Consider the following 17,189-nt stretch of genomic DNA (forward strand, 5'->3'; position numbering starts at 1 on the left):
TCCCCCCCCCCCCCCCCCCCCCCCCCCAAAAAAAAAAAATACACTCCGGAAATTGCCGACTGCCTTGTGAGCAGACTGGCTTTGAAGACAGTAGTGTAGAAAAAGGGCCCTCTGTAAGGTCATGTTCTTGTATTGTATTAACATGAAACAAACAGTTACATTCATACGCTTGGACACACAGATGTGCCCGTGCCCTTAGAGAATGCCTTTTTTTAGAAGGATCTTAATATTTCTAGCATGTTGCATGAGCAGAAATGGCTGCAGAGCAGGTCTAGTTGCAAAGCTTATTTGTGACCAGACGTAATGAATGATCATCTGTCACTAACTTAGCCCTGGATCTTAGCAAGGTGCCAAGCGCTTCCCAGACTTCACGTGTGTGACTAGTAAAATTTCCAGTGCCAAGCACTAAAATGATGAATAAGGGTTTTTTTGTTTCCAATTATTTATTTTAAATAAGAAACACAATTAGAATTCTTTTTTTATTATCTGCTGCCTCTTGAAGGTGCATTTGTGTCATATTTTTCAAGTTTTTTTCCCGCAATGGGAGGGGCTCGAAACTTTAGCTAAAGGAAGGAAAGAAACCATAAATAAACCATTAAAAAATGGGGATTTGGAAAGAATAAAAAATATGAAAAATCCACGATATAACTGCAGAAGTATTTGACCCTGGAGTCATCCCATTGGCTTCAGCAGAAGTACCGATGCTTAAAGTTAGGCACGTGCTTAAGTACTTTGCTGAATTGTGGCCTAAAATACTTTGATGATTAAGTAAGCAACAGTTATTGTTGAGGTTCACCCCCTATAAGACCTTGTGATCTGTGCACGGCAGATTTGTTCTTCCAGGCAAGCCTGCTATTTTGTTAAAGTGATATTGCAGTGGGAAAAAATAGATGGTATCTTGCATGTAAAGATAGGGGTTAGAGACGACTGAGTACCACTTAATTAAAATGAAATCATAGTGTCTGAAAACATTTTTTCAGTTTTCAGCATCCACCTTCTTGTATTTATAGTTTCTTCTAATGCTGGACATAAGATTTACCTCTTGCAATCCCAGAAACTGTGCTGTGATGGTGGAAGTGGTTTACATGATCTCAAAAAGAACTTTGTTGAAAGCTATTTTTAAAGTTTTTTTTCCAAGAGATTCATGCATTATGGGAGGGCGGGGGAAAGTTGAATAAGCCAACAGTTGTTTTAATCCACAGTCCCTGTGACCTTTGCAGTAGTACGTGCGGAAGCCTAACAAAATATCCATATCGGTTGAGTATGTTTTAAGTGAAGCTGAACAAGAAAGCAGATGCATTAAGCTTTGCAAAATTGTAAAATTGATATTGCAGCTATGTCACCTTCGCCTGCAACTGGACTGAGCAAGGGTGAGAGAGAGAGAGAAATCAATTCCACGAGTTTTGGAGAATGTAAGGATGTGTTGAGAACGTGTCTGTGTCTTGTCTCGTGTCTTGTGTTGGTATTGCTGCTACTTTGCCACGGGGGGCCATTTGTGGCCAAGGGTGGTTCAGAAGGGCAAAAGGCGATGGCTAACGAGGAATGAAGGCACCATGTAGTTGCTTTAGCTTTTCATTGGCAAGCAGCAGACCGTAGGCACTTGCAGCACCTCCATCCACTTTGATAGTCTTCCATGAGCCCCTACGGGGCCTGTTGATGGCATGGAGTCCGTCTATGCCACTGGTCTCGTTCCTCTTCACCGCTTGCACAAAACTCTCTTGACTGCTTTTGCGTATTATTCGAAACAGTGGCTTCTAAAAGTAGGGTGGCGGTCACCACCCATCTAGGCTGACACTAAGGCGGTCTTCCAAGTAGGTGCGCCTACTAGGGAGTTGGATTGGAGCTCAGCAACTGAACAAACACATCTGGGAGTCCTTTTTCTGTACCAAGATTTAGCAACTTTTGTTTTAATCCACAAAACAATCTGCCTGAACCTTGGGAGCACTCAGGTTAATTTTACAAGGCAGTTACAGGCTTGTGTTACTCATATAAAATGGTTGTGACTGAGCTGGGGGGGCGGGGTTGTTTTAGCAAATTGGACTCCATCAGTCAATCGCCTAATTGGCAAACGGATGCAAAAGCTGCCAAGGGAGTTTTGTTTGCCCACCCACCCTGTGTAAGTGTGCGTGTTGTGTAGGTTGTGTTTGTGTCCCCCCTTCCTGTAGTCTTTCGTAGTAAAATGCATTGCTGGGTAAATGCACTTCGTGGTAGACCTTATGTTTCATTGCTCTGGTTTGAAGCACACATTTCAGCCTCTGTTTGTGTTACCTTGAGTGGCTGCTCATAGACTAAAAGGTACCTGGATGAGGAACATAAGGCAACATTCGGTGAGACTCTAGATTTGGCAAATGTGTGAAGCGATGCTGAGAAAATGGGCCCATGCTGACGATCTCTGTTGAAGCCATTTTGTTTCTGAAAGGCAGGCCATGCCCTCTAATCGGCTTAGCCAGAGTCTGCCAAAACCCTGTGAAATGTTAGACAGAACTTTTAGAAAGTGTCTGCATGGTTTCATGCTTGGATTAACCAAAGACGACGACAAACACCAATTAATTTATGGTCTAAATTCTGTTACAGTTGATGTCCTTATTTATACCAAATAGCCTTCAGCCAGCTAGTCCTGACTGGTAAAGACTACCAACTTCCAGTCTGCTCATTACTTTTATGATTCTATAACTGTATTTGGAGAAAAATTAGTTTATGACTTCAAGAGGTGATGCATATGCTTTTAAGCTTAGTTTTTAACCACATAGCAATCAAACAAGAAGGTGTCAGATGAAAAAAAAATGCATTTCAGTCGAGGGTTGTAACAAGAGCTGAATAAAAAATGCCAGCTCCCTGACACCCGGGACTTGCACTCACCTGTTCATTTCATTTCCATTCTTCCATATTGTGGATTCATGTTGCAGTTTAAACTCATTGGTGAGTCACTAAAAGGGGAAGCATCAGAGCCAGCCTGAAGTCTACTGTATAAAGCACCAATCGATTAGACCCAAGCTTTTTGTACGACAGACATTGACAGCATTAAATGCAATAAGAACCCAATCCTAAGCTCGTGGATGTCAATTAAAAGATGCTTGTCGACTTCCACGGACTTTGGAAAAGACCTTAAATGAAGAGAGCCGGTTTACTTGTTTTTAGATACCGGCATTGATTTTTATTTGATTATAAACATGCACCCCAGCAATACATATTTACCAACATCCTTGATAGTCATATTGAGTATCGTTCCTTTACTAAAGATGCAAACAGCTGGCCAATACAAGAATAACTTCTTCTGCCATTAATTATAAATCATGGGGGTTATTACAAAATTAATCAGTGTTACAGTTACTAACCAATAAATATTAAATGAACCTGAAGGTGTCTTCTGATATGATTTTAATGTTAACAATTAATTTTGCTTTTTGAAAAAAGAAAAGAAAGGAAGGAAAGAAAGCACGGATAACTTCATTTAAATTATCTCTGTTCAGTTGCACTTCAAGGTTATCCCTTTAACATATGTAATGTTCAGTGTAGACATTTTGCTTCTGTTCCATACTAATAAGTAGGTATAGTTGGGCTCTTTTGCATTTCCAGCTGCCTTTGTCTGCTCAGTAGAAAATGAGACGTTTTAAAAATCCAGGTCCACAGCATCAGCTATATTGACTTCAGTGGCACTCCTCCGATTCACACCAGCTGAGGATTCATCCCTTAGCTATTTCAAGAGCCATCAGCTAAGAAACTGTGCCCTACAAAACCTAATGATGACAGTAGAAATCATAACAGCAAGCTCTTGTTTCTTTTTTTTATTCCATCGAAAGAAAAGTGTCTGTATCATGTTGCTAATGGAATTATCCTCTCTTATAGAGACACGTTTACAAAAGGCTGTTGGACTTATTAGCGACTCTAATACAGATGAATACTAATATCATGGTGCTAAGCAAACAGCAAGAGCTTGTAGCACTTCTCAATCTCCTGCCCGTTGTTCAAACAGAAGCGATGGAGTTCTTAGCTGCAGTTTACAGTTTAAACCTATGAACGTGCTTAGTTACACCTTGAAGTCTCGCACCTCTCTGATTAGGTATTCCCAGCTAGCGAGCCTTGTTAAGGAGCAGAAATCAGAGCAGCATACCTAATAGATAACTTCAGGACCCATCACCTCCTGCAGTCAAATCCTCAGAGGCAGCGGAGGGTGGAAGGATCGCTGGCAAGGGTAACCTCGCTGCAAATTTTTCTCCGTTCATGCTGTCCCTGGGTGGGAAGGGGTGGAACAGGTTCTCAGCTGCTGCTTTGCTTTGAGATCTGCCACCCCCTGCCCTACCCCACCTCTGAGAGCCATAGTTTGAAGGCTGACAAGGCCAGAAATGAAAGGCGTCCATCCTTCTGTCCTAATGTAGCAGTGACAAGTCAAGGAGATGAGTAATTTCCCCTCTACCAACACACACATGCATGTTGCACACACGGACATGCATGCACACTGTTTTCTGCAGGAAGATGCATCCCGGTGTTGTTCCAACCCCCCTGAAGCCGATGCAAAGACTTGCAATATTTCAGTGGGTTTTGGATCAGGTCCCAGGGGAACGTAAGCAGAGCATTCACGAGGGGGAGCTCCATGGGGGTCAGGTGGCTTTCATCCAGAGTATCCCACATGGAGGTAAACTGTAGACGATGGTTAGTCCTTCATTGCATTGCTTCTGCAATGTTTCTTTGCTCACAGTCCAGTGGTGCCCCTCGTTCTCCGTCATTGCTGGTGAGTTGTACCTAACGCCACAAGTCATTAGTGGGACTCTTGTAGTAACATGCTAGTTGCTATAAGCGTGGGCCCTTAAGTAAGGCGTCTTGTCTCTGGTTTTATCACTCATAATACAAGAAAACTGATAGGACTTGGAGGACTTTGGGTTTAAGCTGCCGGCTTTCCTATTAAAGGTTGTAATAACATTTCTCTTTCCTTCTGTTCCTTCAGTTCCAGATTATCAAGAACAGGATATCTTTCTCTGGAGAAAGGAAACTGGCTTTGGATTTAGGATTCTAGGTGGAAATGAGCCTGGAGAACCGGTGAGTGCTTTTGAAAGTGGACTTGTTTCAGACTGCCTTGCACAGTCCCTGCCAAAACGCACGCAGGCATACCCTGCTCTGTGAATAGCCTGTCCGTTCAGTCCTGAACAGACTGCACCCATCCAAATACTCCAGATTCGGAGGAGACTAAAATTCAGCGCTGGCCCCGTGTGCATGTTACAGGCTAGGCCAGCCCCCAGATCTTAACACATCCACACAGAGGTGGAAAGTGATTTTTCCAATCAGTCTTTCAGTAGGTTCCTGTTTTACTATTTGACCTTAAGAGCAGTCTCTCTCGGTCTCTTTTATCTTTTCCTGAATTAACTTGGTTTCTTAGCTGTGAATCTAGCATCCCGGAAAGGTGCCAGACTAAAAGCACCTAATTTTCTGTCTGTTTGCTGAGCAGGTCAAGCATACAAAGTGTCAGCGCGCATTGCTGCAGGCTGCCCTCTCGACGTGCTTCCTGTCCATTTCTGAGGAAAGGGAGGTCACGGTTTTCTTTCATGCCGCAGCAGTGTTGCTGAGCTCAGGGGTGATAAACTGAAGCCAACCTGGTGCATGTGAAAGTGGAGCTGAGGTGATGAGCTCTAGGGCCAGCAAAGAGATTGATTTAGAGTCCAGACTGCTTCTTGGTCTCGCTGCTCTGATTGACGATGCTATTGCTAATCGTCCTGTGCTGTTATTTAGTCTCTTTTGGGAAACACATCCTCTGGAGGCAGGTGATCAGCCGTAGTAAAGGGATCTTGCACACAGTTTTATATCCTGGTGATAAAGAAATAAGGGTGATTGTGGTTGTCATCACCTGGTCCTCCTTCCTCACGTCGGTTCACAGAGGGCTTTATTCAGAACAGCTGATGGATGTCGGTCACTTGTGCTCACTGCTGATTTGGGTTATACACAACCCAGGGCTTCCAATCTCGTTCCCAGTCCCCCCCAAGCTTCCTTAGCTGTCTGATTGTTGAATACCTCCCCTTTTTTTCACCCCCAATAGATTTACATTGGTCACATTGTACCGCTGGGTGCTGCCGATGCTGATGGTCGCCTGCGATCGGGAGATGAGCTGATCTGTGTAGACGGCACGCCTGTGGTTGGAAAATCGCACCAGCTTGTCGTCCAACTTATGCAGCAGGCTGCCAAGCAAGGCCATGTCAACCTCACTGTACGGCGCAAAGTCGTATATACAGGTGCGTTCAGTCTGATTGGGAGGACCTCGCTTTATTATTTTCCAGGCTTAATCCAGGGAATTTACTGGTCAGAAACCCTAAACCTCCATCTCAAAGCAGTTGTATTTCCATTTTTACAGTAAGTGTGACTGCAGATGTTATTCAACCTTCCAGCTGACTTTTATCCTTTTTTTTTTTTTTCTGGCTTTTTGAATGCTTTAAAATATGACACTTACATTTTAAATATGAGTATCTTTATGGCAAGATCTTGGATCTTTTCAGTCTCTGCACAGCTTTAAGATACTAGGTAAGCTATTCATTCCTAATATGCTGCAATTAATAGCTTGGTTGTATTACAGTGAGTTCTTGATGCTCTGTAGTGCACTGGTTTTACAAGCACGCCATAAAATACTGCCCCTCCCTGAAGACCTTTTCATTGAAATAGTTAAAACACGGGCTGGGAAGGGAAAGAGAGACAGAGAAGGGAAGGAAGTACTTTGCTAGTTCAGTGATGGAGCTGGGAGTGAAATATATTTACAAATGAAGTCACGTTTCAGTGCCCTGACCCCTGGGCCGTGCTTCTCTGGTAGAGAGAACGTTAAAAAATGATGCCAAGTGAGAGTCGTTTGAAATCCTCTCCTTTTTTTTTTTTGGTTTTGTAAGTAAGGTTCCAGTGGTTGCACATTCACAAATTGATGCAGGACAGAAATGTATCCTTCGCTGCCAATGAACAGGGCGTGGACATGGAAGAACAGCCGAGCCCGGCTTGCAAATCTACAAAAATGTGCTGTTATTAAAGAAAGCGGGGCCATGACAGCGAGGTTGCTAGATGACACGTGATTTATGTGTTGCTAGTGACAGTTAATAGCAAGTGCTGGGATTTTCTTCCACCTCCATCCAAATTTCAGAGTTGGATCTTGGTCTAGGCCCATTTCTAGACAAAAAGGACGTGGAGCAGACTTCCAGGTGAGGTGTCAACAAAAAGACAGGGAAGGATGTACTTGAAGCCTAAAGGAGGATCAAAATAACCTTTGGGTTGCAAAGGTCCTTGTTTCTCTCCACTGAACTTTGGGTGGACTTCTGGCAGGGGGTGTTACAGCCATGTTTGGTTTCTTTTCCTTTATACTGTCAAAATATAGTGTGAGTGCTGCGTACTAGCCTATGCCATGGAGCTAATGCATCTCAGTTATTTCCAGTCTTAGCATTTTAGATAGCCTAATAGAGGATCGTTTTGCAGAGTTAGGTTCATTTGACTTCTTTATTGCATGTAACCCAGGCTGGAAACGATAACAAAAAGGTTTAGATGGATGAAATACGTACATTTTTGTATCTAGGGACTTCTCCAAATGTGGGATTATTCATGAACAACTCAGCAGAGGAGCATCTCTTTGGCAATAAGGCTGTCCTAACTTAAGGGATGGCATTGTGATATTTAACAGAAACACGCTGAACCCATGTGATTCAGATCTGAGATGTCAATGAGGTTCACACACACAGTTACAATGGTTTCACTAAATCACAATTTTAGGATATAGGCATGGAAATAATTTACCATAGGCCGATTAGGGGTAGGGTTTCCCCATTTATCATCTGGTCCAGGGTAAGCACCTGTGTGCAAGCTCTCACCTTGCAGTAATTGTCCTTTTTTCGTGGAGGGTTAGCCCACCTTTCACTTCACAGGGAATTGTTCATTGCTCCCTTGCCTCTGTAAATTAGCATGAGGCTTCAGTGTGCTACTTGAGCCACATGAGAGCATGTTTGTGCGAGTGTACAGGGGTGCGGGTGTATTTACAGGGCTGTTTCAGTGTGCAGGTAACAACCAGCAGCTCCAGCAGCATCTGGCATGAGCAGATGTTGGTCCAGTTGGAGATATACCTGTCCTGTCATTTATCCCAGGCCCTTTATTTTTTGTAGCTGAACTTCATCTCCAGACTGCTAAAAACACCAGGGCCGTGCCGCCAACATGGTGAGAATTGTGCTTTTCTCTTGCAGTTCCAAAAGCAGAGAACGAAGTCCCTTCTCCAGCCTCCTCGCATCACAGCAGCAACCAGCCTGCTTCCCTGACAGAGGAAAAACGTACCCCGCAGGGAAGCCAAAACTCCTTAAACACCGTGAGCTCCGGCAGCGGCAGCACCAGCGGCATCGGCAGCGGAGGGGGTGGCGGCAGTGGTGTGGTCAGCACCGTGGTGCAGCCGTACGACGTGGAAATCCGGCGTGGAGAAAACGAAGGCTTTGGCTTTGTCATTGTGTCTTCTGTGAGCAGGCCGGAGGCGGGGACGACCTTCGGTAAGTCCTGAAAGCTGTCGCTCTAACGAGGCAAGGGGACGCATGCTGCAGTGCACTGAGGCTAGCCAGGGTTTAAATTAAAATTCATCGGTGTGGCCCACTTTTGGCATCATAATTGGAGGCTGAGAGTTAGTAGGTGTTGGCCTCCTGGGTTTTGTCGAACCCTGGGATCAGAAGAGCGGGACCTTGTGAACTCTGAATAGTAGCAGAGCCAGGAGTGCTAGTGCCCCGTGCTCCTTGAGATCGCTCTCGGGCAGGTTGGCAATAGGTACGAATTCAAACTTTAGATTTCTCTCCCAGCAGAGGAGTAGGAGGATCCCAGAAAGAAGGAGCATTGGGTCCAATGGAGCAAATAACCCAGTTGAAATGCTGCCTCTGGTCCATGGAGGGCCCGTAGATTTGAAACCAGCCCCTCCTAAAAGTGATTAATTTCTCTCTGCGTTTCAGAGGGATGCTCCTAACTGCCCTTAAGGGTATGAGCATGCTGATAGCTAGGGATTGGTGCATTATTAGTGCTTGCTGTGATGGAAGATAATGAAAAGTTGCATCAAAAATGATAGCGCATTGCCTTAACTTGGCCTGCCCTCCATCTCCTCCTCCCAAGCACATGGTTGCATAGAATAGGGAATAACAAGTATTTTGTTCCTCTGCTTCTTTAGTGGATTTGGCCACTTAAAGGCAAGCACATGCATCAACATGGCCTGTTTGTGCATACCTCCCTGGGCCTTCATCTAGCTGGGAAGTTGCATTGCAAGGGAGATTTCTAATTCTTCCTCCAGACACTAAGAGGGATTGTTGGGAAGGGCAGTGTGAAATAGAAAATATACAGCACTGTTCCTCCCTGAAGAGACTGTGATGAGCTGATGTAAAGCATGATGTTCATTCTAGGCAGAACCATTAGCTAAATAAAAGCTGGTGTAATGTAACCTCTCCAGGGGGTCCTCACTTGATATGTTTTGACCTGTAACTGTGTCTCCTTGAATTTTCAAGTACATCAAACTTTTTCCCGATACTCCGCATGAGATGCTTTGCCCTCAGCTATGCAGCGCTTGCCTTGTCCCTGTAGTTTTTGTGCCTCCTTCATGGGTTGTCTTTAGAGATGGGCTGAACTGGTTGAGAAGCTCCCCCTGGTCCCCTTAGTGTGGGGTTTCACGTCCGTGGTCAATACACTGGATCGACTAAATATTAATTTCTGCTTCTGAAACCCACACGACCTCGACTGAAAGGAGCAAGCCAGGCTTTGTATTGCAGGAGAACCTTGCTCACTGTTAAGAAACGGCGTCCCATGTCTAATCACTCTTCCAGCAAGTCACACGTGTGCCTCTCCAGCCTTGTCACATTACCTCATATCCCATTTTTAGCCCTTTCTTTATAGTTTTTTCAAGTATTACTACATCTGTAACAGCGCATATCTCTAAAACTACTAATCAAATAAAGGATTACGGCCGAGGTGCACAAGCGCATCTTGAGGATGAATGCATGGTGGATACAGCCGTCATCTCACGCCTTACCATCTCATGCTCCACTGACTATGGGCTATGTATATAGGGCTTGCCAGCAATGCAAGGAAAGCTGGAGGGGCTGTATGTCCTGAGTTGTATGCGTCCTCCATTTGCAGGGCCAGGTGACTGTTGTGGGCTGTCCTGCGTCTGTTGTGCATTCATCCCAAAATGCTCTTGCTGGATACATCTCGGAGACATTCGGACTGTTTTGCTTGTGGTTTTAGAGCTGTTGAAGCCAGGGGTCTGCGTTCAGTCCCTGCTTCTCTTCCCCAACCAAATCAACTTTTAAGCTCATAAAAGGGGAAGAATTAATAGTGGTTTTGAGGTGGTGGGTGGTACCGAGCAAGTCCCGCGTGTCAGTCTTGGCCCATCTCTAGTGGTCCTGTGCCTTCCCTAGCGCTTCCTTTGTTCACAATGAAAGAATCGGTTTCTCACTGCTCACCCCCTGCGACACTGGTAGATGGGGTCTTTGTGGTGAAAGTGGGAGTGTTTACTCCGTAGCAGGCATAGTGATGATCTTTCTAAACTGAGAAAGAACAAAACATTGGCAGAAGCTCGAGCAGCCACTGGCTCAGTCGAGGCCTGGAGAGGCTGACACCGTTGCCATCTCAGACGAGTAAAGTTTAAGCTCTCTATTAGCAATTTCATATTTTGCAAATGCAAAAACAAAACTTCAATTGGATGATTTTCAGGCTGCCAAGTGCAGCTGTAGTCTATAAAAATGCCGCCGTCTCTAAAGAAACCAAAGGGTGAGACTCTTGGGGGATTGGTGCAACGCCTCCCTGTAATGGCAGTCAGTTAAAGCAAAGCCCTTTGCCCTCACAGTCGCTTGCCAATGTTTTGAACACTGGCAGCCAAGCTATCCTTTAATAACTTTTGCTTGATGCATTAATTAATTAACCCTTAACCTTCTCTTTCCCTTTTCAACCCTTTTTCTCCTTTTTCCCTTCACCATATTCCCATGTATATAAACGATTAAAAACCAACCAAAAAAACCAAAACCCACAAAAAACAAACAAACAAACAATAAAGCAGGAAATGCATGTGTGGCCATGCCTCACAAAATAGGTCGGATAATTGAGGGGAGCCCTGCAGACCGCTGCGGCAAGCTGAAAGTAGGGGACCGGATCCTGGCCGTTAATGGATGCTCCATCACCAACAAGTCACATTCGGACATTGTCAACTTGATTAAAGAAGCAGGAAACACAGTCACTCTGCGCATCATTCCAGGCGATGGTAAAGTATACGTTCATCTGTCTTTGTTCAAATGCTTTACTTCTCCGTGGCTTTTCTGGTCAGTTTGAGGTTTCCATTTCCACCCTACCAGATTTGTGATCTGGTCGTGTTTTGTTTCTCTGAGATCCTGTGCTTATGCTGTCCTGGAGCTGTGTCTTTATAGCCTCTTTCTGTCAATATATAATAGCAGCCTTCACCTCCCTGCAGGGGAGCTGCAAAGAGGAGAGGGCTGGACTGGTCTCAGTGGGGGCAGATGACAGGACAAGGAGCGATGGGCTCTAGCTGCAGCAAGGGAAGTTGAGGTTGGATATTAAGAAAAACTTTCTCACTAGGAGGGTGGTGAGGCACTGCAGTGGTTTACCTAGAGAGGTGCTGGACTCTCCATCTTTGGAGGTTTTCAGGATCTGGCTAGACACTGTCTGGGATGATGTAGTCGGGGCTGGTCCTGCCTGGAGCAGGGGGTTGGACTAGATGTGGCCTCCTGAGGTCCTTCCAACCCTCATTGTCTATGATTGTATGAATATGACCCAGTCCCTTGCTGACATTGGACCTTTGCTTGGTTCTTGGGTCTTTCATAAGAGATCACAAAAGGGAATAAGTGTACTGTTGTGTTTTTAAACTGTTTGGAAAGATGATGTGCAGGTAGCTTTGGGAACGATCCTGGTCCAGCATGAAATGATTTTGTCAAGGTGCTTTGATCCTGGAGGTGTTTGCCGGCTCCCAGCTGACTATTTTAGGAGACCCAGAGTCCTTATAATAAATAAAGAAACGTGTCTGCCTTATATCTAGGATTCCCCAAGCTGATCCTGACCATGACATTAAGAAGGCAGGAGACATAAATGCCAGGAAACTTCTGTAGTAAATTAAATTATTATGAACCCCTGTACTTTCATTGATTGCAGCGTTATGCACTGGATTGGTCCATAGCGTAAACTTTCTGCTCTGCAGAAATTTTCTCGTGCTACCTGGTTCTTTTCAAGCGAAATCAATGGTTATGACATTTGACGGCATAGATACAATTCTAATGATTATTTTTAGAATCACTCAGTACTTTTTTTGCAGTCCAGAAAACTCAATTAAATATAGAAAGAGGGTGATTAAGGAGAAATTGGATTGAGTAAGATAGGTCATTGCAACCAAAACTATTAAACGAAATCGTTTCACGTCACCGTCTGACTTGGAAACAGCTTGCTGTCACTTATACTTCACTCTCTATCTTCCAAGCCATGTTTCGTACTGCATCTATGAACTGTGCTGTGGCAGGGAACGCTTTTAAAAGACTGGAGAGAAATTGTGAATTGAGCCTGGGATTTTCAAAGGGTCACGAAAGATTTACACACCCTATTTCCTGTGTAGGGAAGGGATAAAAAAAAAAAAGAATTCAATGGTGCCTAAATCTCTCTGGATGAGAGATGAACCCGTGGTTCCAGCTGTGATTTCTAAAGCAGCCCAGGAGTCTGATTGTCATGCTTTTAGTTACGAAAATTAAAATGTACTGAGACTAGACATGTCCTGTTTATTTATAGCTAAGACAAAATATACTGCATGTGTATAAGGCTTTTTATGCTGGTCAAATGGTATGTGAGCCTGTGCTGCTTCCAGCAAATTGAGTATTCATGAATAATACAATTACTATATATCAGTTCACCAGAGTCTGAACAGGCCTGCATGTGCCAATTTTAGAGGAACGACTCTGACAGAAAAATGGTTCATTACCTTGTTCTAGCATCTGACCCAAACTGAGAAAAAATGATATCTGGAGAGCGGGGAAAAAAATCTTGAGTGGTTGGAAAATCTTCCTATCAGAGAAGTTTTCCTGTCTCATGCGCATGGCTAAAACGTGGCAGCTTTCTTCTTGGAAATCCTTCTTGTAGCATTATGGGAAAAACAAAATGCCATATTAAACACATTTAAGCTGGGGCATTTGCAAATAAGGCTGGTCATTGAGCCGTTCAGACTGAAGGGAAAGAAAGTCAACAACAAAAAGGTAAATTAAGAAAGAAAGGGTCAAACTGTTCTCTGATGATGCTGCAACTGAAGAATTTGGGAGGTTGTCTTCTTCCCTTTGAACTTCATGGTGTTTTTGCTAACATCAAGCATGCAAGCATCTGAGAGTCTCAGTCTAGGAGTGTATTAAAAAAAAGGCCACATAACAACACAGATGAGGTTTTTAACATGCCAACTACCAAGATGTGTTCACAAGTGTTGGCCTCCCATGTTCTAGGTGTGTAACAGTCCTAGGCCAGTTGGACTGAATTGTCTGCCACGCTCACAAACTAATATATGGGGTTGTTCCTGCCAACACACTAAAAGTGGTACCTCTTCTCCTTTTACTGTTTATCTCACTTTCTCTACCCCGTTATTTTGCTGCCATAACCTCCATACTGGCAGTCAGGGAGGGCTGGTTGATAATCATACTGGAGAACATCACTGCTTTAACATTCATTCAGTGCACCAAGACAAAATGTGCAAGGTAGAAAGGGAATGCCTTGCACTACAGATTGTGGAATGGGATTTTTTTTTTCCTCTTAGGACAGCACCCATTAGGAAGTATTCATTTTTCCCTTTGATTTCTGATGCATATGGATGAGGTGCAGAATCACTAAAGTGTATGCACTTGCTTCTTAATCAAGAGGTGCAATGTTGGTTTTTTCTCTGGGACAGGGTGCAAAGCGGATGATAGATCCCTAGAGAGCCATTGCAAAATCAATGGGGAGCTTGTGGAGAGACACAAATGCACACACAGCCTCTGCCCATGTATATATGTAGATACATTCTGCTTGGAGAAGCCTCTTGGATGCCCATAAGAGTTGCACACTTCTTTGCAAGGGCAGAATGTGGTCCACACTCCATTCGCATACTGTAGCTAATAATGCACTTCGTTCTGGTTTTTGCCCCTGATTCTGAAAAGACTCATGCACCTGCTTAAATTTGCCTTCCTGAGCTGTGCCTCTGAAATTGGCCTTGAAGTCAGTGGAAGTGCTCATGGTATATAAATGAATAGCCTGCAAAAGTACATAGATGTAATAGCACTTTTCTGTACCCAAGATGGTGTTTGGCACGGAACAAAACTGGATGCAGTAGATGCCTGTGTCCTTTGTAGGGCTGAATGGCCAGTGTTTTGCTGGTCCACGCTGAGCTGACTTGGTATAATGCAGCTTTCTGACTGCAGCAGCCTTTTTGGAGAAAGTAGCCTCTGTTGGGTCTGGTGGTTTGAGGAAAATCTAATGGGATACTCCAGGAGCTGTAAAGTACGAAGTTACAGATAGCCTTTCAGCAAAGGAGACAGGGGTACTTATAGGAGCTATTAGATCTACACGGGAACGCTACAGTCACTCAGATAGCTTTTCACTTCTTGTTTCAAGTTGGGGAAATAGGAGAGGATTTTCAGGAAAGGTGTTCCTTGTGCTGCCTGAGCCTTTGTGTAAAATGTTAACCGAAATACCTCCAATGTGCTGACCCTTGCCAACTCTTGGGATACAGGAAGCTAAAGATAGACTTGTGGAACTGCATCTGTGAAGAAGAGAAATTTGTTGATCTGCTTGGTATGCTTAGCACAACCTACCAGGGAGCAAAAATGTTGCATTCCCTTTGAAGTCTTCGTCTCATCCCAGACTATTCACAGAAGGCTGCTGAGGCTTGCGTGCTGGATGAATTCAGCACGCTTCAGAAACATGTATTGAACCCTCTTGTTTTCAGGGCAGAATTTAGCATTAGGGGCATCTGAATGAATCGGGCAAAAACCCATGGTCTTAAGACCAAGCCGCTTTCTAGCGAGGTGAGCATCCTCATGCAGGAGTGCCTACAATATTACTTGCATTAGTGGAGCGGAGTGGAAGCTGAGCAGATCTCAACCACTCCCTGTCTGGAAACAAGGCCTGCCCACTCCATCCTGCCGCATCCACCTAGACAGGTTGAGCAGGTCCTGAGTATGAGTACACACCTTTGCACCACTCTCTGGTGGATGAGGCTTGGTTTTGACAGTGGCCGGAGGGAGAGTCATAGGCATCTTAGGTGCCTGCTCCCTTTCCTTTGAAGCCATGCCCACTCAGCTAATGAGGAGGAGGAAACCCATACTTTATCCAGGTATCTGTAGTTAAAATATATTAGTGCAAGCATATACTACTCTGGCATTCAGTAAATACCCAGGAAAGCTTCTGACCACCTTCTTCCCTTGATTCAAGCACCAGCCACTTGCTAATGCCATTTGTAGTTCTGAGTTGGCCCTCTTTTGCCGTGAACTTGCCAGTGTCCACAGGAACAAGGAACTAGATGGTAAGAGGATGCAATTCAAACAGGAGCAGGACAGAGGAGATTGGGAGTTTTGTACTGGAGAGGCAGACACCTTATTCTGCTTTCAACTCAGCCTGGAAGGCTAAAGTTGCAATAAAGGCTGCGTTTTAAAAGAAGGTGGCAACGGCCATTGGAGCAGTGATCTGGGGCCTCAGCGGACTTGGTCACTTGAATCCTTCAAATCCAGATTGCGCAACTTTGTAAGCTTCGGTTCAGCCCGAAGTCATGTCTTGGCTGGATGAAACTCTCTGGTCTGTTATGCAGGAGGTCAGAGAGGATTATCATAACGGTTCCTTCTGGCCATTAAATTGATGATGCTATGAATGAAAGCTCATTAGCAAACAGAAAATTGCCGTGGACAAGTCTAAAAGTAATCAAGAAGCTCAGCGTGGCTTGTGTGTCAAACCACGGTTACTTCAGACTGCGTCTCTGAAGAGGCATAAAGACGGCCTTGAGGTCTCCAGACTTTGCCATTCCTGCAAAGGGGCCTGTGCCATTTTTACAGAGACCTCAGCTTGTTCAGTAGCATCTACCCCGCCAAGAAGAGGAGGAGGCTCCTCCTGCGAAAATCACTGTATAAGTGCTGAGTATTTATTATTGCTAATTTTTGCAACTGCCTGCAGCAGGGAGGCTTTCCTAATGACCAGACCTGACTACAAAGATAATCCTAGGTATTACTGTGCATCTTTTGATTCTGTAATTGTTACTGTCCGGGACTGCAAGGGAACGGCTTCTTCTGGTCTTTTGAATAGCGAGTGCATTTTCCTGTGGCTTTCAGTGGTTCTGCTCTCCCTTCTCCACATGTTCATTTTCAATTACGCTAATGGTTTCAAAAGCTAATCTAATGAAATATGGATATTTTTGTTGGCTGTGAGTTCTCCAGACAACTTCTCTGAGACTCCCCGTACTTTGGTTAACTCACCAAACATAAAAGTGCTGCCTACTATTTTAAATGCACACCACTGATTTGCAGCCACTTTAGATGATGATCTTTCCTCTGAAACACTAAATCCAGTATCCGGGGAGGAATATTTGTAAGAATACAGTATTCTACCTGCACCCTTTGCAAAAGGCCACGCAAGAAGTTGCAGGATTTTTTCACTTGTCAAATTATTTCTCTGTGTATATATCAGGGGCGGGCAATTATTTTGGGAGGAGTGCCACTTACTGAGTTTTGGCAAGCCATCGAGGGCTGCATGACAGACAGCCCAGGGCAGATTAATATTTATTTTCTAAATTTTTTAGGGGCCCTGCAGGCCAGATAGAATGGCCTGGTGGGCCGCATCTGGCCCCCGGCTCGCATTTTGCCCACCCCTAGCATATATACTCGCTTAATGCCCCTCTCAGCTTTTGCTGAGGCTGTGTGCACCAAGAGTATTCAGGATCAAGTTAACATGAACTTTTGAATGCGTGTGTGAGCCATTTATTGCCAATGCTGAAATGGGCCTCAGCTGCAACATTTTGACCCATGTTGCAAACACAGTTTCAAGGGAAACTTGTCGGTTTGGTTCTTAGGTTCGGTTCGTTATAGGTTCATTGCCTTAGAGAGCCTCCAGCACCAAAGAAAATAGAAACCCGGTCTCCCATTCTTATGGCTTAACAGTGAACTGTGTGTCTTCCTCTTTACAAAAATCAGTTGTGCATTTAGACTTTAACCTCTATCTTCTCCAGGATG

General features: G+C 44.4%; 1 protein-coding gene across 7 annotated transcripts in view; it reads left to right on the forward strand.

Moving 5' to 3' along the window:
• MAGI1 (membrane associated guanylate kinase, WW and PDZ domain containing 1) overlaps window positions 1-17,189 on the forward strand; it is a 226,192-nt gene that overhangs the window by 193,775 nt on the left and 15,228 nt on the right. For 4 of the 7 annotated variants that reach the window (XM_019504803.1, XM_019504805.1, XM_019504806.1 and 1 more), the window contains exons 14-18: window positions 1,335-1,412; window positions 4,943-5,034; window positions 6,026-6,218; window positions 8,190-8,483; window positions 11,018-11,221. In XM_019504803.1, the coding sequence (XP_019360348.1) occupies window positions 1,335-1,412; window positions 4,943-5,034; window positions 6,026-6,218; window positions 8,190-8,483; window positions 11,018-11,221 (861 nt within the window). The remainder of the gene's footprint in view (window positions 1-1,334; window positions 1,413-4,942; window positions 5,035-6,025; window positions 6,219-8,189; window positions 8,484-11,017; window positions 11,222-17,189) is intronic. The other 3 variants (XM_019504804.1, XM_019504807.1, XM_019504802.1) reach the window with 3 other exon arrangements.

This window comes from Gavialis gangeticus, unplaced genomic scaffold, assembly GCF_001723915.1.
Source record: "Gavialis gangeticus isolate Ggan-Ray unplaced genomic scaffold, GavGan_comp1, whole genome shotgun sequence".
NCBI lineage: Eukaryota > Metazoa > Chordata > Crocodylia > Gavialidae > Gavialis > Gavialis gangeticus.